This window comes from Thunnus thynnus, chromosome 7 (assembly GCF_963924715.1).
Source record: "Thunnus thynnus chromosome 7, fThuThy2.1, whole genome shotgun sequence".
Lineage (NCBI taxonomy): Eukaryota > Metazoa > Chordata > Actinopteri > Scombriformes > Scombridae > Thunnus > Thunnus thynnus.
The window spans coordinates 13,840,384-13,865,891 of NC_089523.1; the positions used below are offsets into that span (position 1 = coordinate 13,840,384).

The window sequence follows — 25,508 nt, forward strand, 5'->3', positions numbered from 1 at the left end:
ATTCACTTTTTCCTGCAGGCAGTCTACTGTTATTTTGTTTGATAGTAAATAGTTATAATGGCAGTCTAGGCTGTGCTTACCTCTATCTTGTGGTAAGTTGATAATGTCAAAGAATGCCAAATAGAATTAAATATTATTAATAATATTATTTTTTTAGGAATGAAGTATACCTTTTTATTCTGTGGTTGAAATTGTAAAAAAGTGCTTATCTTACCCCACTGTCTACCATATCTGTATCTGGAGTCCAGGGCTCCTGTGGATTCAGTGATAATGGCTTCCTCAACATTTTCCTTTTTATCAGTTGGATGTCTTATGTTTTTATGAAGAAACTAAATTATTAAATCTAACTATGCACTGTAATGTACATAATGAATCAGCTAGTAATTCATTATCTTGGTAGTGTTGTAATACGCTTCATTCAGTGAATAAACCCAGTAAGTCTTCCAGACTATCCTCAATATCAATTGCATTTGCTTTCAATATTTATTGAACAGGCACTGGATGTAGCATTTGCACAGGATATTGGATTGCTCAATTCCCAGCTTTCTGTCTTACCACAGTTTGATTCCACTTTGCTCCCTTGTGCTCATCAGAGGTCAGACACTGGTACACTTACTGCAAATGTTGTAGCCTGATGTCGGACTTTTGTTCACACAATCCCTCCCTTTTTCTAAGGCTTGTCTGGGGACAATTTTTAATCTAAATTTGCATTTTTTAAACTGTGCAAATACATACACTGAGATTCTCAGCAGGAAAAAGATGAATGGACAGTTTTACTGTAGAGTGCAACACTATGGATTACAGAATCCCCTGTGCAGTTATTTGCCTGCTAAAAGGACAATGACCAAACCTCCTGCATGGTGTAATTGTTATATTTATAATTCCTAATTTTTTGTATCAATACTTTTCTTGTTGACTGTTCTGTAAACCCTATTTGTTCATCTTCTCACTCATTTAAGTTTACTTTCAGTATATCACTTTCCAACAAATTGCTTCCTAACAAATCTGTTTGTTTTCTCTCGTGTTTTTCTGCTGTTGTGTGCTGGATCCTGTGTGTGTGTGTGTCTGTTAGTGTTTGTGCTGTAAAAATGTCATGACATAATCTTGTAAATTAAATAAAGAAGCAATGGGTGCAATTTTTTTAAAACCTTTTTTTTGTATGCATGTAATTTTGTCATATACCTGTAGATTTTAATTTAACTTTAATCAACTGCTCTCCTGGTGTGTTGCAGCCACATTTGGCACAGGCTCCATGAGTATGCCAGCTGGATTTGGGAATGCTGCAGCCTACAACCTCCCCACCAGTTTTAGTGGAACCTTCCAGCAACCCTTTCCTGGCCAGGCTCCCTTCCCTCAGGCACCAGCATATCCCCAGCAACCCAACGGTGTGTATAAATGTAGATATATCTGCACTGTATAACTTACTATACTTAAATTCAAGTTTAGATTTGTTTCTGGCTCAGTAGTCAAATTGTTGCACTTGATTATCTGTGAATAACTGAAAGAAACTCCAAATCCCTTCAAAAATGTCTGTGTTGAGTCAGAATATTCTATTCCAGTATTGCTTTTGGTTTGCTTACTTTGACATGAGCAAAGAAGCCCTGTTTGGGTTGTTGTTGCTATGATGAATTTGTTGAGTGGGAATTCAAACATCAGTTCTTTAAATGTCAATGTACATGTCTTTCAGGTGGAGGATTTTCAGCCTTTGGCCAGGCCAAGCCTGTTGTGACTCCTTTTGGGCAGGCGATGGCTGGACCTATGGTCTCTAGCAACCCTTTCCTGGTTGGTATTATTTCCTCTAGTAGAAGTATGTTTTACACAGATGAATGGGGGGGACTTTGGGCCAATGAGACAAGAAAGATAATTGTTGATAGGCACGTTGTCCTCTTGTTGGGTGCTAATCTGTATGAGGCTTTACAACAGAGATGATGATGATGAATAGATTTCATTGCTGCTATAGTGTCAGTTCCAGTAAAAATCCACCAGTGGTTGAATTATTTTATAATAGATTGTGAATTTTAATCAACCCTCCTCTCAATAGTAAATATGTATTCTGACTGTGTGTTTTGTGTATCCTTTCCAGGGTGCAGCTCCACCTGCACAGTATCCAGCGGGAGGCTCTTCAACGAATCCTTTCTTATAGCGATCCATCCAATCCGCTCTACTACAGGGTCAACAACTGGCACGCTTGCACCTATTGCACTGTTTTGTTTCACAAGTAGCTTTAAAAACACAATGTTTGTAAGGATTTGTATTTTCTATCGCAGTTTGTCACAAATGGGACATTATGACAGACAGTCATGCTGACACAGTCTATGGCAACAAAACAAAGTGATGGTGTGTGCAGAGGGAGAGGTTGATCCCCTCTTCTCTATTTAACCTGTGAACTGGCCTGGCCTCTACTGAGCCGCAATGTATAATCAAACTGGCTGAAAACTAAGTTATTGCAAACTATATTTCATTCATTATGCTGCAATTCTGTACATATTTTTCTTCTAGGAAATTAGCTCTTTGTTGCATATCAGTATTTGTATCTAACACACACGATTTGTTAAGACAGAACTATTGCTTTGAAAAGCTAATGGGTACTGCCAGTTACTGTATGTGTAAAGAACCAAACTGTTTATTTGTGCAGGATACTTTTAGGTAAACTGTTCTCACTAAAGACAAGAATGCATGCTTTGTCGGCAAGAGATGAAAGAAGGCGTGAATGCTGCATCGGGGACGGGCAGGAGACTAATTTCTCTGTCATCCTTCGCCCTTCTGACAGGGGCCTGGGTCGCAACGCTTTTGAACTTCAGTCATCCACATCCATGTGGGTAACAGGAATGACTGATGAACTGAAAACCACTTACATTGGGTATTAAGAGAATTTTAATTTAATGTGTAAATATATACAGTATATATATTAAAATGAATTTTAAGTAAGAAGAAATGACCAAACCATTCATTTATATTGATGTATGAAAAACTTGTACATTTGTTTTGTATAAAAAAAAAAAAAAGAAAGGATTCATATTCATGGTGTTGCATTCAGTAATTTGAAGCTCTTCTGCTTTTTAACTGGCATTTGGCCACTTGGACACAGCAGGAACCTAAAGCACAAGTAATTGTCTCAGTTGGTAATGCTCAATTCCTTGTATTCAGAATCTGTGTCCTTCAGAACCTGATTCATCATTCTCTGGAGGGGGTGACTCTTCCTTGCTTCTTCGTGCTCTCCAAATGGTAAACAGTCCCCGCAGTGAAAAAAGAACAGCAATGACTGAGAAGTAGCTGGCGTATATGGTGAACTACAAAAGAGCAAACAATTTTAAGAGTTTACAACTGATGAGTGGACATACAAACAAATCTGCTACACCCACAGAAGACCTAATTTTATGATCAGACGACTCACCTGAGGAATGATGGCCAGACCCAGTCCTCCACTGTCCACCACAACAGAGGTGATGATCGTCTGTAGGGTCAGTGCTCCAAAGTTGTTTGCGCCAAACACCAGTGCATATCTTTCCATTGACAGGTCAGCTGCAATTTGGTACCTAAGAGAAGTAGTGTGTTTTGTTAATTTGCATATACATATATGATTTAGTGTTTTTTTTTTCTTGTTCTGTCTGAATTATAGGGTAAAACATAACCCATTTTATATGAACATAACACACTCACATGGCTATTGTTATCAGCAGCATGTACAGGCACTTGAAAAGGATGTAACCAGTATAGCAGACCCAGATGTTTCCAATAAAGGTCATGAGGAAGAGTGCTGCTGCTCCGAGTCCAGAGAAACCACCCAGGGCCAGCTCTCCCCACAGTTCCCATTTCACCTCAGTGAAGCCTATACCATAGGCTGTTGCTGCACCTACAAAACACATCAATTATGGACTATTTTAGTGGAGATCACAAATGAATAAGCATTTAGATCATATGTTTTATGTATATTAATATATTTTAGTACAGTATAACAGTTATATTCTATGAAGTGTCCACAACAACAGGACATGTCACACAATAGGTTCCCATTTCCATTACAGCCCAGTGTAGAAATGATCTTATAGGAAAATACATTTAAAAAATTTTTAACTCAATCATGGCTTTGCGGGGGGCATCCTTTTCTAGTCCTGGAAATGTTTATCTGATGCTTCTTACTCAACAGGTTGGACACTGCCTCCACCCCGCCATTGTAAATGCTGAAGTTCTGAGAAGGCTGCACATGCTCCCATAGCACCTGCAGAGAATATTGCATTTATTGAAGATTTGGAGATGCTGATCACACACACAGGCTTAATTTTCACTTTTTTTTTTGTTTATGTTGCCTTTGTGACTGACCTGCACGTAGTTGACAGTCTGGTTATAGCCACAGGTGGCCATTGCCCACCACACCGACCAGTACAGCAGCTTTCTGGAGGAGTAGCACCGAAGAAAGTCCTTCCACAGCCGGAGGAGAACTCCGCAGCAGCTCTCTGCACCAACAGCCTCCTCAATGTCCTCCGCCTTTGGCCCTTTTTCTTCCTGTCCGTTTCCTGTATCATCCTGTGTTTCTCCTCCTTTCTCTCCCTTTTCGTCTCCTCTTCCCACAGTCTCATTTGCATGCCTCTTTGTTCCCTCTGTTACTGTTTTCTGTCCAGTATGAATGCGGTGAAAGAACATACTCTGCTGTGGCATTGGTAGGAGGCAGGAAGCGAGGAGAGCGATGGCAGTGAGAACCATAGTAAACACCAGGATGTTGTTGTAGGACATGAGGTTGAAGCTGACGAGCAGCTGGCCCAGCACAGAGCCCACTGTGTACCCCAGGAGCTGCACACTGCGGCTGTAAGAAGTGGCCTTCCGGTACCTCTTCAGATCTATCACACTGTAATAAACAACATATTCAAAATGTCATGTCAGCACCATTTACAATTCAGAATTAAACCCTCTGACCCCTGGCAGTAATGGTGCCTTGCTTTTTCCCTTTGAGCTACATGACCTGTAGATGTAGGAGAAATAGGCCACCTCGCTGGCTGTCACCATCCCGTAGAAGCACTGCATGGCCTGCATGGCAGGTACACTATCTGTCCAGAGCAGCATTGCTGTGGTGATGAAGAGTGTGACACACTGGAACACCACCACAGGCTTGTATCGCAGCCAGTCGGTCAGCAGGAATACTGGCACCAGCACACATAGGTAAGAATACGTCCACACTGGGAAAATTTGATTGTTAACCTGTTAAGGAAACACGAGTGTGAAAGATGCCTTGCATGTTTAACAGGAACTGTATTGCTTCACGGCAATAAATCAAAGGTTTTATAACCCTGATTGGATTTTTATCACTCAAGTAATAAAGACTGTATTTAACTCTTTGCTGTGATTCACCAGCTTGGTTATTTTGTCATGATTTAACATGTAAAAGTACAATAAAGCAAATACAGGAATTTTAAGTTTTGGTGTGAACACCACAAAACTTACAATATAGACTGAAACTCCTGTTATCCCATGATTACTCTTTTTACTTTCTGAATTAGATTCTCGTGATCTGTGGTTTACTTAAGTCATTTGTTTTGGTTTTCATACCTGTTCTGTTGTCAAATTCTTGTCTGGTCCTGTCAAGAATGGTATGAGGAAGGGCTCCAGGGGTTTAACTGTGCTGAAGAATCCGTACACGCACAACAGGGTAGTGGGATACCTCCAATCTGATCTCCACCTCCGCACTGCTTCCATCTTCAACTGTTCTTCTACCTGTTTCAGGCTTATGTGTTCCACTGTGTGCTACTTTTTCTGTCTTGCCTACATGTATGAAACACCTGAGGTTGTCTAAAGTGTTGAGCTCGGTTTGTCAATAAACAACCCGGCCAAAGATCAGCACAACCTTGGGTATGGTCCAGCTCAAGCCGAGTCACACGTGTTACAAATTAAACAGTCAGCAACACATATTTCAGGGCTTTATATTTAATATATCACACTAATCAGTGCTAATTTCGGTTTGACATCCTCCTACAAATTGCAGAGATAATATTTTTAAAAAAAAAACAAAACACTGAGTCACTGAGTTTACAATCATTAGTGAACAATAATGCTGTTAATATATGATTATTTTATTTCCCCATAAACAAATGGAACAATCACCTTCACTCTTAGTATTATCAAGACTGACAGTTTGTTGACCTTGGTCAGAAATGTGCAGCAGAGATCACCTCCACGCTGGTTTCTTGTTCCTTGACATCTGCTTGCTCAAGACGGTGTCGATTTACACAGGCGGTGTAGGTCCCCCGAATCAGAAAGAGCACAGAGATGACAGCGTAGTAGCTCCCGTAGAGGATGAACTGCGGAGAGAGTCTTCTGTCATCCTCAGCATTATTATTTCAGTCATGCCAAGGATTTAGCTACATCACCATTATATCCACCAGGTGTCACTCTGTCCTCACATTTCAGTGTTAGCAAACAGAGCACTTATGCTGCTTCCAGTATTGATCCAGCTAGAGTTCACCCAGAGAATGGGTAATACATTGTTGAATTCTACTTTATTATGCATGCTTCGTTTTTTTTTTTTTTTGGGATCATCTGTGAGCATACTGTCACTTCTGCCTACTTGAGCCTGCGTACAAACATACCTGTGTCACAATGTCCAATCCCAGTGCAGCTTCATCAATAAAAATGCCCGTCATGATGGTCTGCAGTGAAAGGGCAACAAAAGTGTTGATGCCGAATGTCAAAGCATAGCACTCCATGGAGAGATTGGCTGCGATCTGAAATCTAAAAAGACAAAGTGGCTATAATGTCTGAGAAAACTACACCTATAAAACTTGTTTTACAGATAAAACCACTGTATTATCCTCCTGACAATTCATTTCCAGGCTTGCAGACTAATAGTTTTATTTGAAGGAATCACAGTAGCCTCTGTTGTATATCTGTTGTCACTGCTGTGAACTTACGTCGTGATGGTAATGAGAAGCATGTAGCAGGATTTGAATATGATATATCCAGCATAGCATGCCCAGATACTGCTGGTAAACGCCATCAGGAACACAGCACCTGCCCCTACAGATGAGAACAACCCTAATGCCAGCTCTCCCCACACGTTCCAGGTCACCTTGATGTAACCCACAGAGAAGGCTGCTGCAGCACCTGACCCACATAAGAAGAAAAATGAAGTTATTCATTTGTTTTTCCCAGCGGACAACACCTCCACTGTGCCTGTGCATCCTTGCTGTGATTTCCTGATTCATTCATTAATAGTTGCACCAGCATGTCTTTCCTTGAACGTTGGTATAAAAGGGAATGTGGCCTCTGAACAAAACCTTATGCACACACACGGCTTTACAGCACCTGTCTGTTATGATGAACTGCTTTCACCCGGCTCTTAGATTCAACTATCAGTAATAATCAGAGAATCCATTACCCGTCTAACTCTATCTCCTTAATTGAAGCAATTACTCTTCTTCTTTTCATGCTGAGCCAGGTTGAGTGTGAAGGAGCAGGACCACTATTCCCTCTCACAATCAATACACATTTTCCATTTAATCAGTTATCCCATATAACCAAGAATGGCATGGTTGTTTTCTTTTAATTGCAAGTTTTTATATGTGCCATCAGACATGGCTGCTTTAATAACATTGTTAAATTTTATCTTGGCTCTATATAATGTGGTTGTGCTGCAGTTTCTCCGCTCCCTTTGTGTCGCTTGGATTCCTAATGCCTGTCCTCAATGTGATGACGTTCTGTGACCTCCTGTTTCTATGAATCCTCTGCTCTGCTCTGAGATTACAGTGTCCAAAAAATATACACTGTCTGTTACTACATGTGTGTTTGTGCATTTTTTTTCTGCTGTTCTTTAGAAAATCCAAATCTTCATTTTGAGTAGTTTGTCCTCTTTCTATTTTAAAGCTTTTCAAAGGTTCAGCATTATACATTCTATTATTAGATGTTCTACATTTTTTGCTTATTTTACTCCAGAAAACAGTTTTTTCTCTTTTTCTCCTTGTATGATTCTCTCTCTTACACTCATCCCAACACTCACACACACAAACACATATTGCTACAACCAGGCTTACCTACAAGAGAGCACGCAGCTTCTACACCTCCGTTATAGATGGATGATGTAGCAGATGGTTCTATATGGTCCCACATTAGCTGGATGTAGTTGAATACCTGCACATATCCAGCTGTAGCCAAAGCCCACCACAGGGACCAGTAGATTAAATGCCTGCATGGGGAGATAATAATTGAGATGATAATGATGATAATTAGTAGGCCACTCCTACAAGAAAAATACTACCCTATGCATAAATTGTAGAAAAACACCACAAAGAATATTCAAGCAAATACATATATACATGTAGTTGCTCATTTGATGCAGTGATCATACATGAAACTATGATACAGGACAGAATGTGCAAAAAGTGTGACGTGTATCTATAGAAAAAAAATTAAAAAAGAAAATGCCTGGAAGAGTATGACTCTTTGAAGCTTTGCCAAAGTAGATGACCCGCCATAGCCACATTTTCCCCACTGCACCAGCCAGCGCTGCCATTCAGCTCCATCTTCTCTTTCCCTGAGCCAGCTTCCTCTTTATCCATCACAGGTTCCTCAGGCCTGTCTTCTCCCACTGGCCTCTCCTGCTGGGACTGGCAGCCCAGAGCTGTAGCCTTTTTCCCTTTGAAGAACATGCTCCTCTCGGGCATTGGCAACCAGAAGGATATGAGAAAAGCTACGCTTACAATCCCCAGAGTGATAGCATTGATGTAGAAGTAGTCCACCCCTGTTGATTAGAGATCATACTTCATTAGTGCTTGCTGAAATATTGTTCAGTGTAGTTAATGTAGTTTTGCATGCTGGCAAAGGCAGATTTCAAGATAACAATAACAATAAAAAATATTGTTTTTAGTTGTTCAGTATTTATCACAGGCTGGGAGGCCCTACCTGCCAGGGAGATGAGCACTTGACCCAGGCCGGCACCAAATGTATATCCAGCAAGCATGGCACTGCGAAGGTAACCAGTGGCTCTTTGGTAATTCTCAACTGGAATCACGCTGTAAATGTAGGAAAAGTAGGCCACCTCTGTGGAAGTCACGACAGCATAGTTGATCTGTTGATTGGATGGGAACAGTTTTAAAATGATTGTAGTCTTTGATGAAATTCCTTTTATCAGTAATGCATAACATAATGCATTATATCTGTAGGAGTTAATCTTGAGTAAGGGGCAAAAGTGCAGCAATACAATAATATGCCTGTGAACAGCAGGATTAGAGTGATTTGTATTATCTAAATAAGATATTTTTTGTTTTTTGTCAAGAAACAGTTTTTTTCCTGAAATATACATGACATACAACAATTGTTACAGAAGGAATATAATTTACTATCCAACTATGTTCAGTAATTGTTATCAATCTTTCAGTGGACCTGAAGGAAGATCATGGCAGGCAGTCCCGGGGCAAAGCAGAGGAGGACATAGTTGGTGACCAGGAAGAGCCCCTGTACCATAATGAGGGGTTTGTATCTCAGAAAGTCAGTCAGCAGGAATACAGGGAAAAGGAAGGCCAGGTAGGAATAAGTCCAGATGGGGAACAAGTAGTTGGTCACCTGTGGGAAAAAAACGAGTAATGGGAAATATGAATGTTGATGTAGGCACAGTGTTCTTTTCCCATTTATATCTCACTGTTAATCAAAACTGAAGAGCGATTGGTTTCAGATGAGTTCTCCTAATAGAAGTACTAGATGAATAAAGGCTGTGCGTGTATATGATTGCACATAACAGCATGTGTTTGTCTGCTGTTCTTAACTTATAAAAGACCTGGATGAAATGGACAAATCAATTGATGAGAAAAAACTGTCTCTATCCCAAGCAATCAGAAATGAAGAAAAATTCAATGACCTTCTCAAGGCTAATCAAGACATGCAGGAAAAGCTTTCTAGAGCGATTAAAGAAATGAAAATTAAAAAATTCAACAGAGACAAAAAGGATGCAAGTGAGGGCAACATCTATTACTGGAGGAACCCCAAATGGAGCACCAAAAGACGTTAGGATGTCAACAAACTGATTGGCTTTCCTCTGACCAGCTCTCAGCAGCCTAAGTTTCCATTTTTTTTATCTAAATAATCCATAGATGGGACAGGCATGGCAGTCAGAAGAAGGGACTGAGGCCAAGGAAAGGCCATATACAACATGGAAAAAAGAGAAAGACTTTGGACCCGCTCCTGGGCCCATCAATGGAGGAAATCACTGTCATTAATCTGTCTAGTAAATCTTTGAATGGATCTCATCTCTCTATCTTAAACAAGGGACACTCTTTTGTGCCTACTAACCACGCCAAAGACTTTGATGTCAAAGCAGACCTGTTCAAGTTTTTCAGAAACCTACGTTTAAAGGAATTTTTCAAACAAAATAGATCCACCTCAGAGCAACTAGAAAATAAATGCTCTCAACAACCCAGTTCTTCTCTTAAAAAAATAAACCTACAGTGAAATAAAATGATAGTATAATATTTACAACAAAGTGTTCTAAGGGTTCAGAACAGATAAAAGGAATAATAACAAAATATTGGCATATACTTGAATCTGATCGTCATCTCAATATCTAATTAAAGGAGACATGCATATGGAGCCAGAGTGTGCAACACTTTTCCAACTCCAACATGTCTGCTGTTCTTACCACTTCTTCAGAGATGTTCTTGTGTGGTCCAATTAGGTATGGTGTGAGGAAGGGCTCTGCTACTCTGCAGTTAGCAAAAAACCCATAGAAGGAAAGGACTGCAGTGGGATAAGCCCAGCTGGAGGACTTCAGCTTGTCCCAACAGCCCATGCTTTTACCCCTGCAGAACTTCCCAGAGATCGTCTTTGGTTTTTGTTTCCAGGGGCACAACCAGAGCACCTTGGTCTGACTGCCTGAGCTATCTCTTAAATGCTTTGAGCTTTCTTGAAGCTATCAGTACTCATCAGTAGCTTGAACATAAACATACCATGATTATGATCTGCACGTGCCACAGTTTATGGGCAATAGACTTTGACCTGTTAGGAAACAGCCGAGAGGTTATGAAACGAGACTTTGGGTTTGCCTGTCAGTAGATTATATCAGACAGGAGACAATTTAATAGACAGAAATTAAACTTCCTGTTTGTTAGACGAACAGGCAAATTAAGGCCTGGGAAGACTCCTCTTCTGCAGCATAGCAAAGTCAGAGTTATTAATAAGAAGTTATTAGTGAGCTATCAGTTCTCTAAATCTATAAAAATAGTTAAAAGCAGTACAAAACAGTAATATAACATTGAAGTACAAAATATCATTGTCATAGGCATTTTGCCTTTTCCTCCATTTGTTGTTTACATCACCACTGGTTAAAACCTAGACCCAAGTTGTAATGGAGTTCATGAGTGGCCATGAGTCATGAGTCAAAGCACTGAGCAGCTGTTGGACTGACCTTGTCGTGAGAAATTCATGGCAACATGTTGTATATTCTCTCCATTGTCTCTGTGCATACCTAGAGCACGAAAAACATAACTTACTAATAGCAGGAAAACCCTGTAACACTCAGAATTTAGTCAAGACTAACATTTTTGTTTATGTTCGTACGACGCATGCGTAGAGAGTGCACGCGAGAGTGTCTGTCGCCGTGGCAACGGTTTGTTGTTAGGTGATGTGAGGCGAGCTGAATATATTAACTTCAATATGAAACTCAAGCGGTTCCTTCTCAGATATTATCCACCAGGTAATACAGATACTTTAATTCTTCCTAACTGTAACTATGTTTTACCTCTATTTGATTAATACTTGCATATGTTTTACTTGCAATTGTTTACTTCTGTTTGATTAGTTGTTCTTTTTTGTTGTCGTTGTCCCCTAAACTCCTTCCCCCTTTCACGTGTCTTCTGGTGCTTGCCAGGCCGTCACTGTAAATAAGAAACTGTTGATGTCTTGCCTGGTAAAATAAAGGTTAAAAAAAATAAAATAAAACGTTGGTTTCTTTCAAGGGAAGATGCTGTCGAGGAAACTGTGATATCAACAACAGCCTAACGTTAGCTCTAGCTTTAGCGCTAGCTCCAAATCTATAATGTGGGTTAACTGACTTAACACAAGCGTTGTTTCCCACTCTTCTATCCATGAGTTTGCCAGGTTATAACATCAGGCTCAATTCTGTGTTCTTTCCCGGTTCAATGCGTTTCTCTGCTTCCAGGTATAATTCTGGAGTATGAGAAAGGAGGATATCTGAGGACCAAATCAATCGACCTTTTGGATTTGACCCCAGAGTGCGTGAGTTGTATCCTATTCGCTAACATCTGTGAAGTTAGCGGCAGCTGGCAAATGTTAAGCAAATGATATTTATAAACTTTGTGGTTTCATAATAACTTTAAGAGGTGTTACTTTTAATCGTAATACTGTCATGTTATTATTACTAAACTAGTAAAACATATATCCAAATAGCCTCATCTCAGACCTCAGCAGTCCATATGAGATCTCTGACAGGGTTAAAGGATAGGTTCACATTTTTAAAATCTGTCTTAATACAATACTCACATGTACACATGTACTTGAAAGTGTTGTAGGTTGCTGCAATCATTCCTCCTGTTTATGTTAGCTGTGAAGAGATCTCATCTTAACATGACATCCTCATTCTGTGCAAAAAGTAATTGAATATCAAGGGATCTCTTCATGGCCAATGTGGACAGCAGAAACAATTACTGCAACCAGAAACTGTATGTAACTATAATACACACAGTGCATGTGGATATTGTTTTATGAAATACTTGAAAAATATGACCCTTTAATCTCCACACTAACCTACTAACCTTTATGTCCATTGTTCTGAATGTGATACATACAGCATAAACACTAAACTTCACTAGTGCTTACTCAAATAACACTACAAAGTCAATCAGTTCAACTCAGCTAATATTGGAACTCATAATTTTTCTTGACTCTAACAAGAGGAGGAGCAGTGTTTTATGTGCATGTTCACTTTATTTGTGTACAGGGCTGAATTTAATACCTGGTAAACTGTATTTCTCTATCAGTGCCTCATTCACATAGTTTGCACTTTTGAGAATTGCTTAGAGATTTGGTGTTTGTGAGATTTGTGTTTGGTGTTTTTTAAATTTTTTATAATCACCATCAGGTCATCTGAAGTTTAAAAAATTGTAAAAAAAAAAAACAAAAAACAAAACATTTTCCCACCATGCAGATCAAACCCAGATGAGCTGGTGGCAGAGATCAGGCAATCAGAGCCTCTGATCACAGAGTCCCGGGCTGATCAGGTCAAACAGCTGATTATCCGACTTCAGCAGAAACAGGGCCAGCAGGACCACCACCGCTTCTGCTTCTTCAAGGTTAGGTGCAGGAGTCACACTTACACTGCTGACTCATAAAAATTAAATTAAGAAATTACATTACATCTAAATTAATAAAAATGTCTCCTGTTGGTGTAGACATTCATTTTATTCAATTTCTATGTCCATGAATTGCTGTTCAGAGTCATTACTATCATAAGACCTGCTGTAACCCTTTGTCTTTGGTGTCAGTCCAAACTTTTTGGGGACATGTATTTAGTATCAGATTGAAGGAATAAAACATCAGCTAAGTACAGCAGTTACATTTATTCCTTGTTAAAAGATTCACATTTGTTCTCTTTGTTAGTATTATTTTTACATCTGTGACAATTTGGGAGTTTGAGTATATTAGCAGTCAGTGCTCCAAAGAGGCACTAGAGAGCAGCAGCGGATAGGTTACTAAGTCTCAGAATTAGAAGCCAAATAAGTATGCCAACAGTCTAATAACATAATAACAACAGGTGCTTCATTTGTGTCTTATTAGTGTATGAAGGAATACACAAGATAAAACTGTTTCAGGTAAGAGGTTATGGTTGGTTAGATGGCTGAAGATCAGAGGATATTAACGTTAAAACTGGGGAGAGGCTGTGCTGTTGAGCAAAGAGAGGTCTTCCCATCACATCAGTCAGATGATATATATATATATGGACATTACATGTTCAATCTTAAAGATGAATGAAGTCAATAATTATATTGCCTTGGAGGTTATATTTTCATATCTTTCTCTCTTTTGGTTGCCTTTACAGGAGCTTAAGGCACACATACTCCCACTGACAAATGTTGCCTTTGACAAATCAGGGTCAAGGTGAGTTTATCTGCAACACACAAAAGTCTGGCACTCCACAGTTCAGGAAAAGTTATGTTTATTTGTTTGTTGTTTTGTTGTTTTACTCTTCTCTTTCACTCTGCAGGTTTATTACCGGGAGCTATGACAGAACATGTAGGATTTGGGACACAGCCTCAGGCACCGAGCTGCACACACTAGAGGGTCACAGAAACGTGGTGTATGCAATTGCGTTCAACAACCCCTTTGGGTAATGAGCTGTTTTAACAAAAGTTTCATAGCGTCTGAGAGCTACAGTGCTCTTTTTGACATTCAGGTTAAGTGTTCAGCTGTTCAAAAGAGTTTTTCATCTTAAAGTGTTATTTTCTCTTTCTGAAATATAGAGACAAGATTGCCACTGGTTCTTTTGATAAGACCTGCAAACTGTGGTGTGCTGACACGGGCAAATGCTTTCATACATTTCGGGGTCACATGGCAGAAATAGTAAGTATGACATCTTCAGGGTTCCCACAGTCATGGAAAACCTGGAAAAGTCATAAAATTTTGAAATCTCATTTTCCAGGCCTGGAAAAGTCATAAAATTAAGGAAAATTGAAAGCTTTGGAGAAGTCATGAAATTTAACTTTGTTGTCTGTAATGAAAAGGTGGTGAATGGTCATGGAAATTATATTATGGGTCCTTGAAAAGTTATGGAAAAGTTTTGAAATTTTATCAGTGAAAATGTGTGGGTACCTGCATCCTGTTTTAACTGGGAGAATAATCATTTTATTTGTTTTTAGTGCAGTGGTTGCTTCATATGTTATAGAATATTGCACATTGTCTATGTTTATACACTTTTATACTCACTATGTATCCCTATTACTGATACAATCTAAAAAAAATCACAGTTTTTTCTTTGGTGTTACATTCAGTGCCAGATAATATACGTCCCTGCCAAATGTTTGGCTTTGAAGCAGGATCCAACTCTAGTAACTTTAAAAGAGAGTTGTGTTTGGTGTAGGTGTGCCTGGCGTTCAACCCCCAGAGTACACTGCTGGCCACGGGCAGCATGGACGCCACTGCCAAGCTGTGGGATGTGGAGACTGGGGAGGAGGTGGCCACTCTGACTGTGAGTTCTCTTTTCTTTACTCCCTACATTCCTCTGCCTCTCTTGTTTTTCTGTCATTGAGGCTCACATCCATTCATTAGTGATGCACTGGTTAACTTTTTCATTTACTTCTAAGTGCAGTTATTCCTAAATTGAGCGTTGTTACCCCTGCTGATAACCAGCTCCTTTTCCACCTCACATATCCACACGATCTGACGGGGTATGTGACTGTAACACTTTAATAAGGCACTGATAACCCACTCTGAGTGGAGTAGTGAGTCTTCTTTGATGTACAGACTGCACGTGGGTCTGTGGTGTGACTGGTTGGTTGGCTGGCTCTGTCTCAGTGCAGAGCAACTCTCTGCATCTAGCTCTGTTCTTTGAATGCTCCACACCATGAAGAATCAATCATGCGGACTGCAGTCAATTGAGAATCTTGAGTGCATGTTATTTTTTCTTACAATTTATTTATTTCAAGTAGAATAATCTGCCTTTAAGGCTCTGTATGTTTATTTTAATAAATAATAATTCTTTGATGTACATTTTCATCCATAAGAAGAGATAGAGGGAGTGAACAAGAGGGAGTATGAGAGAGATCAGAAATGAGACAGTTAGGGATAATATTCTCTCTTTGATTCCATTCAGGGTCACACCGCAGAGATCCTCTCTCTGTGCTTTGACACGGTGGGCAATCAACTTGTCACTGGCTCCTTTGACCACACTGTTGCTATATGGGACGTTGCTTCAGGAAGGTCAGACATTCATTATTGCTGCGCTGTATGCATCCATTTGTGAATGTCTGTAGCTTGTGCATATGTGTCATCATTTACAGCACGTGCATTACACGTGTAGGCTCTGCACTCGGGCGTGCACAGCTGACTCATTTTTTTTGCTTTCTGTTTTTCTCAGACGTGTTCACACTTTAATGGGTCACAGAGGGGAAATCAGCAATGTTCAGTTTAACTGGGATTACTCCCTCATAGTCACAGGCTCCATGGACAAAACCTGCAAGGTGAGCTGTCATCAGCCTGACTGAATATATATGTAAAGCAGCTGCAACACTTTTGGATTTTTAAAAAATGAACTCCCTAGACTAAACCTGTAATATTACCTATAAGCTCTCTGTCGGTCAGACTTGTTTGGACATTTTCATTCAGTTACAATTTTAAACTATTGCACAGTACATATTTGATGGATGACCCTCCTTTTCACATTCACTCTCCTCCATCTCTCCCCACCTCCTGCCTCTAAGGTCTTCATCATTTAAAAGAGAAAAATTAAATCCTAATTCCTTAATTATGCTGAGATGAGTCATGCTCACAAGTAAGAATTATCCACATCACCGCCTTCCTCTAGGGGGGATGGTTAAAACAAAGCCACTTAAGACAACTAGCAGCTACACACAAGCATATTTTATTGTGTATGTTTGTTCACATGTATGTGTGTCCTAGTTTTTGTGTGGATGTGTTTCCTGCCTGAGAGTATGGATAGTTATGTGACGGAGTATTTTTTTTGTTCCATGCATATGTGTTTGCAGTTGTGGGAAGCTGACAGTGGGAAGTGTGTGGCCACCCTAGTTGGACACCAAGAAGAGGTGCTGGATGTGTGTTTTGATTTAAGTGGTCAGCTCATTGCTACAGCCTCCGCTGATGGTGAGACTAACAACTAATTTACCAAAAGTTTACATACTATTATAGTATTATATTATAGTAATTGTATAGTATAGTATAGATTTTTGAATACATTCCCACTTATTCCTCACCCTGTCCAGCATTTTTATCTTGTTTTGATCACATATTTTAAAATTAATAAATGAATATGGTTTTAAATTGACAAGAAATACTACAGATTTTTACTATTTGTATATATTCTGGTTTATGCAACAAAGTGGTGCAAACATTTTGTCCAGTAAAAAAAAAGCACAGTGCATGTACACCAACAACCCTTCCTGTCTTTGTCTCTGCCAGGTACAGCCCGAGTGTTCGCTGCAAACACACACCAGTGTCTCGCAACACTAAAGGGGCATGACGGGGAGATCTCAAAGGTTAGTCACTGGACCCAAAAATGGCCTCTCTGCCACAGCCTGTGAGGAATTAATGTCACTATAGAGATCACCTAATTTCTGGGCAAATTTTTATTTTCTATATCTTTGGCTAAATGGGAATCTACTATTTGAACACTTCACAATAATTCTTTACTTAGCATTTCACAACTACATATACATTTTTGTTAGTGCACCTGTGTCCAAAGCTCATGAGGGCTGTATAGTAACAGTTGAAAGATACTTTTTTTTTTTTTTTTAATCATGTTTCAGCTTTCCAGAAAGATCAGTGACAGAAATCTTCTATGCAAAAAGGCACTGTGTAAGCAAGGCTATTGGAACAAAGAGTGGCACAAGTGGGTCCGGCTCTCTATACACTCTATACCAAAACCAACAATGTATTAGTTGGTCTCAGTCTTTTCTGAATTCCCTACACTGTCTGTGGCACTGTGCCCCAAACCCTTTCATTCCTACTGAGAATGTAAATTTTAAAAACAGGTCACAAATACAGTGTATATATCTTCATTTCATTGAATAGGATATTTTATAGAATATTGCCAGCCTCTTTACCAAACACTACAACAAGACATAAAATGTGACCTATTTACAATGCCCTTATGTGTGCTTGAAATTTTAAAAATGGCCAGTTTAATTTGGAGTTTGGGTGGGTGATATAAACAAAATGAATATTGCATAAATGATTAGAGCATGATCTAAAACTTCATATGATACAGTGCTTCATAAAATATTCAAAATCACATATTAAATATTGAATAATCCTCCAGTCCTGTTTGGGAATATGTTTAAACGATTATAAATGGCATTACAACTAGCAGATGTGAATGAGCTTGTACATTTGTGTAACATTAACCCTTAATCTCTGGCTACAGCTGTCCTGGGCAGCGCTGTAAATAGGACATTACCTCTACTGTGTTAACATGGGATAAAGCATGATACTGAGGTAGAAGGACAGGAGTCCAGGCTTCAGGCTGTTTTGTATTTACTATGTCACATGGTGTAGTTCAGCTAGTCTGGATAGTAAGGCTTTATCATTTTTTTTCACTCTACTGTAGTGACGCTTCTGTTGATCTGACTAATTGAAAGTTTTCGTTCCAAACTAGATTTTCAACGTCCAATCTCCATGAGAGATGACAAATACGATCCATGTCATCTCTGACCATCAGTGAACATGGTCTGACCTTGTCTTTTTTTTCATTAGTTACACCTGTGCTTTTTATTTTTGTATTTGTTTATTGTGCAATATACTATACTCAAACCGAAACAAAGGAGAGAAAAAAGGCAAAACAGCAGTTATAATAGCAACAACAACAACAATGGAAAAGCAAACAAACAAACAAAAGCAGACATGATGTTCTCTTGGGCTCTTTGGTCTGATCAAGCTTTGAACTCAGAGCACCAAATGTTGCACCCATGCATATAATCACATATAATCACACATCCCCCAAAATAAACCTTTAACCCTGTGTAACATGGCCTGTCATTACCTGTGTCAAACCAACACACACTTTGGCACTTTGACATCCTTGTACTTTAATGGGGGCAATTTTATCCATTTACCACTTTGCAGGTTTCTTGCTGTGTGTGTGTGTGTGTGTGTGTCCTGCAGGTTGTGGCTCAGAGGGTTGCTGTGTATGAGTGCATGTGTTGCTGAGAAGCTACCTCTGTTTACTGAAACACATCAGGCAGTCAGTAATAAATAGGCTGAATGGAGGATGAATTCCGAGGATTATGGCGCTAATCTCTCTCTCTTACAGGACACCTCTCCCACTCCCCGCCATGCTTCTTAACCACAACATCCTTTTTTTTTTTTAAAGTTTTGTGTATCTACCCATTTTTTGCTTTTATTTTCATTATTCCTCAATCTCTCGAGTTACTTCACCTTGCTCCCTTTTCCTGCTATAAATCTGGGAAATATAGATGAACTGTACTGAATTAACTGATGCGCAGGCTTGGATGCATGTTTCTTTGTGAATTCTACTGTGTATGGCATTCAGAAGCCCTTTTTTCCTAAATGTTTTGTTCCTGCTGGTGAGAGAAATCCTTCCTATTTTAAACAGTCCATTAGCTTTACTCTTGCGCTTAGCTCAGGACAAAATTATAACTTTGCAAACAAGATATTTCATAATCCAAATGTCACATTGTTATGAAATTTGTAAAACACATTCACAGTACAGTCCTGTAAGGTGTGAGGGGAAGAAATAATCGCAGGGCCTGGCAGAGAGCAATTTTTTCTCCACACCTCACCCATTACAGGATCTATTAAAATTGGTCTTGCAAATATTCTACTTTTACTGTTACTTTTTTCTACAAACTAGTAGCAGTAGTCGTCTGAAAGAGAAATTGAAGGCAGCATATTGCTCGTTCACCTCAGTGGTGCAAAGCGTTGTGGAACAGCTGTGTCCATCAAGAGCACACTCACAAATCAAGCACATTTAGCATGCATTCTGGCAACTTTTCTAGTGTGAATGCACTGTTTAGGAAACCAGGTTAGAATTAGTATCCAGTATGGAACTGGGACACAGTCTTGTTTATTTTTACCTGTTTCTTGTCGTTTCCTCTTTCCTGATGTTTTTTTTTTTCTTCTCTGTCCATTTTAAATCACACCACACTGTTTTCTCTCTGTTTCTGCACTTGTCTTAGCTTCCACTCATCTTCTCCCTCCGGTCTTCTATCTTTGTCAGCTTCCTCTATAGTCAGTTTCCATTTCCTGTCCTGGGGTCGCTCCTTGGTGCTCAGTTTAGATTTTTAATAAAAACATACTTTACTTTCATGGCCATCTAGAGCCAGTGTCATTTAATCATCTCTTCCTTTACCTCACTGTGGGGATATAAAACCATTCAGGGAACGATAAACCCGGGCTCTATAACACATTCAGCTTCAGCCATGATTTTCATAATACTCTACTGGAAAAGCTCCTCACTAAGTAGACCCACCATTGCCTTTATCCTCCTTAAGTATTTAAGGTTGAATGCCCTCTGCGGCATAATGCTGCTGACGTGGTGAAAGTGTTCTAACCTCACTAATTTTCCCCTCCCTTTGTCATTTCGACCACTTCCTGTATAATCTCTTATTCAGCACTCTCTCTTGCTCACTCTATCGCTCATGTAGCACACACACCCCTGAATAAGACTAACTCTCCTGACTCTGCCTCTCTTGGTAGATCTGTTTCAGTCCCCAGGGCAGCAGGGTCCTGACTGCCAGCTCAGACAAGACAGCTCGTCTGTGGGATGTTCAGTCTGGAGTCTGCCTACAAGTCCTGGAGGGGCACACCGATGAGATCTTCTCCTGCGTCTTTAACTATGAGGGTGACACCATCATTACAGGTATACGCTAACCCACACACACATTCACCACATCTGACAGCCACACACTACTGTTGTAGCAAATTGAAGCCTTGAACTTGAGCAGTGAATAAAGTGATCCTTGTGAGCCCAACACAAATGCTTAATTGTGCATTTTAGATTAAAAACATGCAGCTGTGTCTTTCTGTGCAACTACCTTTTCATGTTTGTGCTCTCCTGTAGGCAGCAAGGATAACACATGCCGGATCTGGTTTTGACCCTTCCCATGACCCATTAGATGCTCAGGCAGGCCAAGACATGGACACAAGAAGGATTTTGTGTTTAACTTGTTTATCTTTCTAATTATGGGTACCAAATTGAAAGATCTGCAGTCGCATCAAAGTTTTGTTGGATGAACACAAAGTTTGGTTGACAGAATCTGCGTAAGATTAAAGTGATATTGTACAAGTATTGTTGCTCATAACATTATTTGTCTCTTTAATGTTCCCTCCTGTTACTGAATCTATTTGAAGCATCACTTGTTCCCTAACTGTACTAACCTTTTAGCTTTTAGTTTACTATTCTATCTTTAATAAGATGATACATTTGCTCATAAAATGTCATTACAAGTAGTTTTAATTTTGTAGTTAGGTTTAAATGAATAGTTCAGTATTATAATACAAATATTTCTTTCTTGCTTAGTGTTAGGTACAAAGATGATGATGATGGCTCCATCAAAAGTTCACTCATACCTACCAGTACCTGTAACTAACATGCTACATAGTTGCAGCATGTAATTCCCCATAAAACGACAACTTTCATTTTTACATTTTTGTTTGTGTACAAATTAAACAAAAGAGGTACAGTGTGTTAAATATTGAGAATATTTCTTAGTGCTGCTACTGTAGACAGATTTCTGACATTTGGACAGAGCAAGGCTAGCCATTTCCCCCTACTTCTTGTTTTCATGCTAAGCTAAGCTAATCACCGCCTGGCTCTAGCTCCATACGTGACACGCAGACATCAGAGTGATATCTAACTCACAACAAGAAAATTGTATTTCCCAGAATGTTGAGTTATTCCTTTATAGCTAGTTGTTGAAGTATGGTCCCAGTATGATTTATAAAGTTGAGGAGAGACTTTAAATTTTGAGGAGGTGTATCTAAGCACATTCCAAATTACTTGCCACAGTTTTTCTTCAATATAACATGTTGTGGTACAAAAAAGAGTAATGAGTCCATTGTCAGCTAAAGAGTTAATCTTCTGATATTTTGTTCCCACTGCCTTGCCTTCATGTTTCTGTGATGTATATGGTGCCATGCCATTGGTCGGATGGCTCATTATTCCGAAACCCCAACAGTTCAAAAAACCTCCCATTGGACGGAAAGCCCATTAGTCAAGCGGCCCATTATCCTGAAAACAAAAGCCCACTGCTCCGAAGGCCCATTGCTTCGAAAATACTTGCTCTGGAGATTTTTGCCCTAAGTGTATTTTGACATGCATATATGAAGATATCGTTTACAAAATGCCTGCTTTTTAGTGCATTTAGTGTATACTAACCCTAACCCAAAAGACTAAGAGGTAGCCTAATTGGAACGCCTAACAATAAATAATGGTGCATTTATCACAACCCCACCACCACCCCTATTTTTGGAGCAATGGGCCTTCAGAGCAACAGGCGTTTGTTCTCGGGATAATGGACCATCAGACTAATGGGCTTTCGATCCAATGGGATATTTTTTGAACTATTGGGTTTCGGAATAATAGGTCTTTGGGCAAATGGGCAGTCCCCATGTGTACTAAGTAGTATTTTCTGAAAGTGCAATGTAATTATGAATGTCTGTTTGGTAGTTTCCCAGCTTGTATTTAACTGTGATAAACTTGCACAAAGATCATGTGTCTGTTTGTTAGTCTTGCTGCTTCTGTGACATGCTTTTGGGAAAACTATGCAAACAGTATAATACTAATGATGATAAATGTGCTATTAAGCAGTGTTCAGTTGCCTTTCTGTTGGATATTATGAATGATCAAGGCTGCTTGTATTTCACATGACAGAAATTTATTGATGTCAAAAGATAAATACATTCAGTTCTACAGTGACAGAGTTTACAGCTGATGCTGCCGAATGCTGATGTAACACTAGAGTACCACTAAGTAGAGAAATAAACACACCAAATTCACATACAAATTCAACATTACAAACCTTACTCTGTCTTCCTGACATAGTAAAAGCTAAAGAGAGCAGTCCACTACTCCAAGGTGCAGCAGTTCCAAATCTACAGTATATACAGTACAGCTATCCAAAATAATCAGTTCTCAAGTAACATTAACAAGATAACATACTTACTTAGAACTGAGTTTCAAGGTCACAACAGAGGTGGAGTGTTTGCCAATGAATACAACAAATATATGGATAGTTTTGCTTACTTTAAGCAAATGTGCACTCCTAAGTGGCTATGAAACAAAAGTGACAGAGATTTTTCTGGGCTTACATTTTAACCGCCTCTTTTACACAGTAATTTTGATATAAAAGATTTGAGCATGTTGAGCTGCAGGGAGAATCGAACCTGATTTTCCTATCGTGTGTTCATTTGGAATAAATAAATAAACACATAATTTGGTTGTGAGAGTCTGCAAATATATCTGGAGCAGTTAAAACCTGCTGACTATAACCTCTTGAAGGCTAGTTCATTCCTATTAGGAATGTCCAACCCATATACCTACAGTTTGCTCTATACGTGTGTCTCACAAGCTAGAGTGGTGAATCTGAAAACAAAACATGCTTTTATAAAAGGGAAACTGGTCCATTCATGATTGCAGACAGACATAAAAGACAACTTCCATGTACAGGGTGAGAGGGCACCGGGGAGGGCTCATGGCGTTGTGCTCTCAGCTTGCAGCAGGAGACACTTGGTGTAATGAGACAGGATGGGGCAAATAGTTAGGAACACGTTAGAGGTGTGAGTGAGGGAGCATGTGTGTTTTTGTTTGCAGGATTAGGTAACTAATCCACTTTACAGGGTCTCCAAAAGCCAATCAAACAGGCTGGACAGGGACCTGCCTTCCTCTTCCTCTTTCTCATGTAGCTTACAGAACTGAACCACAGCGCTGAACAAGTCCGCAATCCGCCACGCCTTCTGAGACATCAGATGAACCACCCTCTGGAACTGAGAGAACACACACACATGATGAATCCAGCAATAAATACATGCTCATTCACATCACCATGCTGGCTGATGGAGAAATCTACAGTATATATAATTCCAACTTTTAAAGAAATTCCCAGTGTATGAGCCATGATGTAGTTCATTTATTAATTCATTTGTCATATAAATGATTCCTAAAATATTACCTATCTTAAAGGCAGTCACAGATCAAATCATACACTTTTTGTCGAGTGCATTATTTAAAAAACATAAGCAAAGAAGACCCAACCTGCCATTTTGTGCTACAGGCCGTAGCTACCTTTGAAGTCACTGAGGTCAGTGTTATATATGGTGGGTATTTTATAGGAAGATATCAGTGATTTTAGACTTGATATATTTAAATTGTACAACTTTCAGGACAGTAAATGAATTTTATTCATGGCAGTGTGGAGAAGGGCTATAATAATCAAAGAAAACTATACAATCAGTTCAGTCAGTCTCCCTGCGTTTGTATTTTTGATTTGACTGTGCCCACCTTTGCGATCCTCTTCTCTTTGGACTTCCTGAAGCAGAGAGCAGGAAGGCCCAGCTCAGAGGCAGCAATCCACTGCAGAGCCACTCTCAGCTCTGAGTCCACACACTCCGGTTCAAGGTCACAGTTTACTACCAACAGTTCCCCGAGGTTGCTAGTGCTGCTCGCTGTCCTCACTGAACTGCTCTCTGAAAGTACAAAGATGTGCTGTGTTAGGGGGGTATAACTATTATAAAAATACTATCATACCTGAGAGAGTTTTCTTCAAATCAATTCTCTTTTTCAGGGCCTCTATACTTATTTCAATGCACAGTATGTATCAAACGCAAACGTGCCAAATCTTTGCACACAATCATACAATATGTTCAACTTCATAAAATAAAAAATATCCCGGGCCCAGTTATGCTTTGAGACAATCTTTGATCAAGTGTAAGTGATTAAATAAAGATGACCTTTGTGTTGAGATACCTCTGGAGGTGCACGCCCTTTTTAATTATTGATGACCATCCTTAATGCAGAGCAGAGCATCGCCTTTATTCAAGTACATCCATTTGAGGGATTATTCACACAGACAGAGCACATACTGTACCTCAAGTCACTCAAAAGCTCTTGGTGAGTGGAGAGATGTCAAAGCTGAAGAAGGAGGTGAATAATTAAAAAGCTGATGGCATTGAGATGACATGAGAATTCATCACTGCACTTACGAAAGATATTCTCCTTGGTTCCTGCCAGGTGGCCTTTCTCTGTCTCTTCACTGCGAGGAAAGAAATGCCAGTTGGAAGTTACAGTTACAGTATCACTTAAAGGAATAGTTTGACATTTTGGGAAATACACTTCATCTTTTTCTTGCTGAGTGTTAGTGAGAAGTGAGAAGATGCCACTGTCATGCATGTGTGTTTACAGTAACATGAAGCTTCCACCCGCAGCCATTTGGTTTAGCTTAGCGACAAAGACTGGAAACAGGGAACCAGCTAGCCTGGCTTTGTCTGAAGGTAACAAAATCCACCCACCAGCACCTTTAAAGCTTACTAATTAACACTTTATATAGTGTTTGCTTATTTCACACAATAACCAAACTGTAAAAAACAACATGTTTTGGTTTTACAGGAGGCTATTTTCCCAACTATTTCATCTAGCTCTCAACAAGAAAGCAAATAGGCGCATTTCCCAAAAACTTAAACTATTCCTTTAATTTAATTATACCATGTATTACAGTATGTATTTTAATCTGAGATAGATAGATAGATAGATAGATAGATAGATAGATAGATAGATAGATAGATAGATAGATAGATAGGGATGCTTTTCTGTCTATTAAATGGAACATTATTGT

At 39.4% G+C, this 25,508-nt stretch overlaps 5 protein-coding genes across 13 annotated transcripts in view; 2 read left to right on the forward strand and 3 right to left on the reverse strand.

Annotated features, from left to right (window-relative positions):
- agfg1a (ArfGAP with FG repeats 1a) overlaps positions 1–7,761 on the forward strand; it is a 32,741-nt gene extending 24,980 nt beyond the window's left edge. For 3 of the 6 annotated variants that reach the window (XM_067594475.1, XM_067594474.1, XM_067594472.1), the window contains 3 exons: positions 1,229–1,385; positions 1,688–1,782; positions 2,084–3,018. In XM_067594475.1, the coding sequence (XP_067450576.1) occupies positions 1,229–1,385; positions 1,688–1,782; positions 2,084–2,143 (312 nt within the window). In that variant the 3' untranslated portion in view covers positions 2,144–3,018. Of the gene's footprint in view, positions 1–1,228; positions 1,386–1,687; positions 1,783–2,083; positions 3,226–3,364; positions 3,444–4,619; positions 5,155–7,052 lie in introns of those variants that run through there. The other 3 variants (XM_067594473.1, XM_067594471.1, XR_010928935.1) reach the window with 2 other exon arrangements.
- slc19a3a (solute carrier family 19 member 3a) lies at positions 3,142–5,694 on the reverse strand. Its single transcript, XM_067594476.1, has 7 exons — positions 5,542–5,694; positions 4,958–5,193; positions 4,321–4,843; positions 4,141–4,219; positions 3,661–3,853; positions 3,395–3,536; positions 3,142–3,290 (listed from the first exon to the last, which is right to left on the reverse strand). The coding sequence occupies exons 1-7, from the start codon at positions 5,686–5,688 to the stop codon at positions 3,144–3,146; spliced, it is 1,467 nt and encodes a 488-aa protein (XP_067450577.1). The 5' UTR covers positions 5,689–5,694; the 3' UTR covers positions 3,142–3,143.
- On the reverse strand, positions 6,138–11,509 carry slc19a3b (solute carrier family 19 member 3b). 2 transcript variants are annotated; one of them, XM_067594478.1, is made up of 8 exons: positions 11,381–11,509; positions 9,367–9,546; positions 8,887–9,052; positions 8,410–8,725; positions 8,019–8,170; positions 6,900–7,092; positions 6,579–6,720; positions 6,138–6,290 (listed from the first exon to the last, which is right to left on the reverse strand). In XM_067594478.1, the coding sequence occupies exons 2-8, from the start codon at positions 9,445–9,447 to the stop codon at positions 6,138–6,140; spliced, it is 1,203 nt and encodes a 400-aa protein (XP_067450579.1). In that variant the 5' UTR covers positions 9,448–9,546; positions 11,381–11,509. The 2 variants fall into 2 exon arrangements, with proteins under 2 accessions (XP_067450579.1, XP_067450578.1); XM_067594477.1 differs by lacking the exon at positions 11,381–11,509 and adding an exon at positions 10,616–11,037.
- Positions 11,510–11,560: 51 nt separating this feature from the next.
- Positions 11,561–22,392, forward strand: daw1 (dynein assembly factor with WDR repeat domains 1). The gene is made up of 13 exons (XM_067594479.1): positions 11,561–11,668; positions 12,134–12,206; positions 13,139–13,283; positions 14,030–14,088; positions 14,195–14,317; positions 14,451–14,550; positions 15,068–15,175; positions 15,800–15,906; positions 16,064–16,166; positions 16,692–16,806; positions 17,122–17,198; positions 20,377–20,539; positions 20,741–22,392. Exons 1-13 carry the CDS (start codon positions 11,629–11,631, stop codon positions 20,773–20,775), a joined length of 1,248 nt encoding a protein of 415 aa, XP_067450580.1. The 5' UTR covers positions 11,561–11,628; the 3' UTR covers positions 20,776–22,392.
- Positions 22,393–22,534: 142 nt separating this feature from the next.
- sphkap (SPHK1 interactor, AKAP domain containing) overlaps positions 22,535–25,508 on the reverse strand; it is a 130,378-nt gene continuing 127,404 nt past the window's right edge. For all 3 annotated transcript variants that reach the window (XM_067594468.1, XM_067594466.1, XM_067594467.1), the window contains 3 exons: positions 24,880–24,929; positions 24,179–24,363; positions 22,535–23,664 (listed from right to left, as the gene is read on the reverse strand). In XM_067594468.1, the coding sequence (XP_067450569.1) occupies positions 23,512–23,664; positions 24,179–24,363; positions 24,880–24,929 (388 nt within the window). In that variant the 3' untranslated portion in view covers positions 22,535–23,511. The remainder of the gene's footprint in view (positions 23,665–24,178; positions 24,364–24,879; positions 24,930–25,508) is intronic.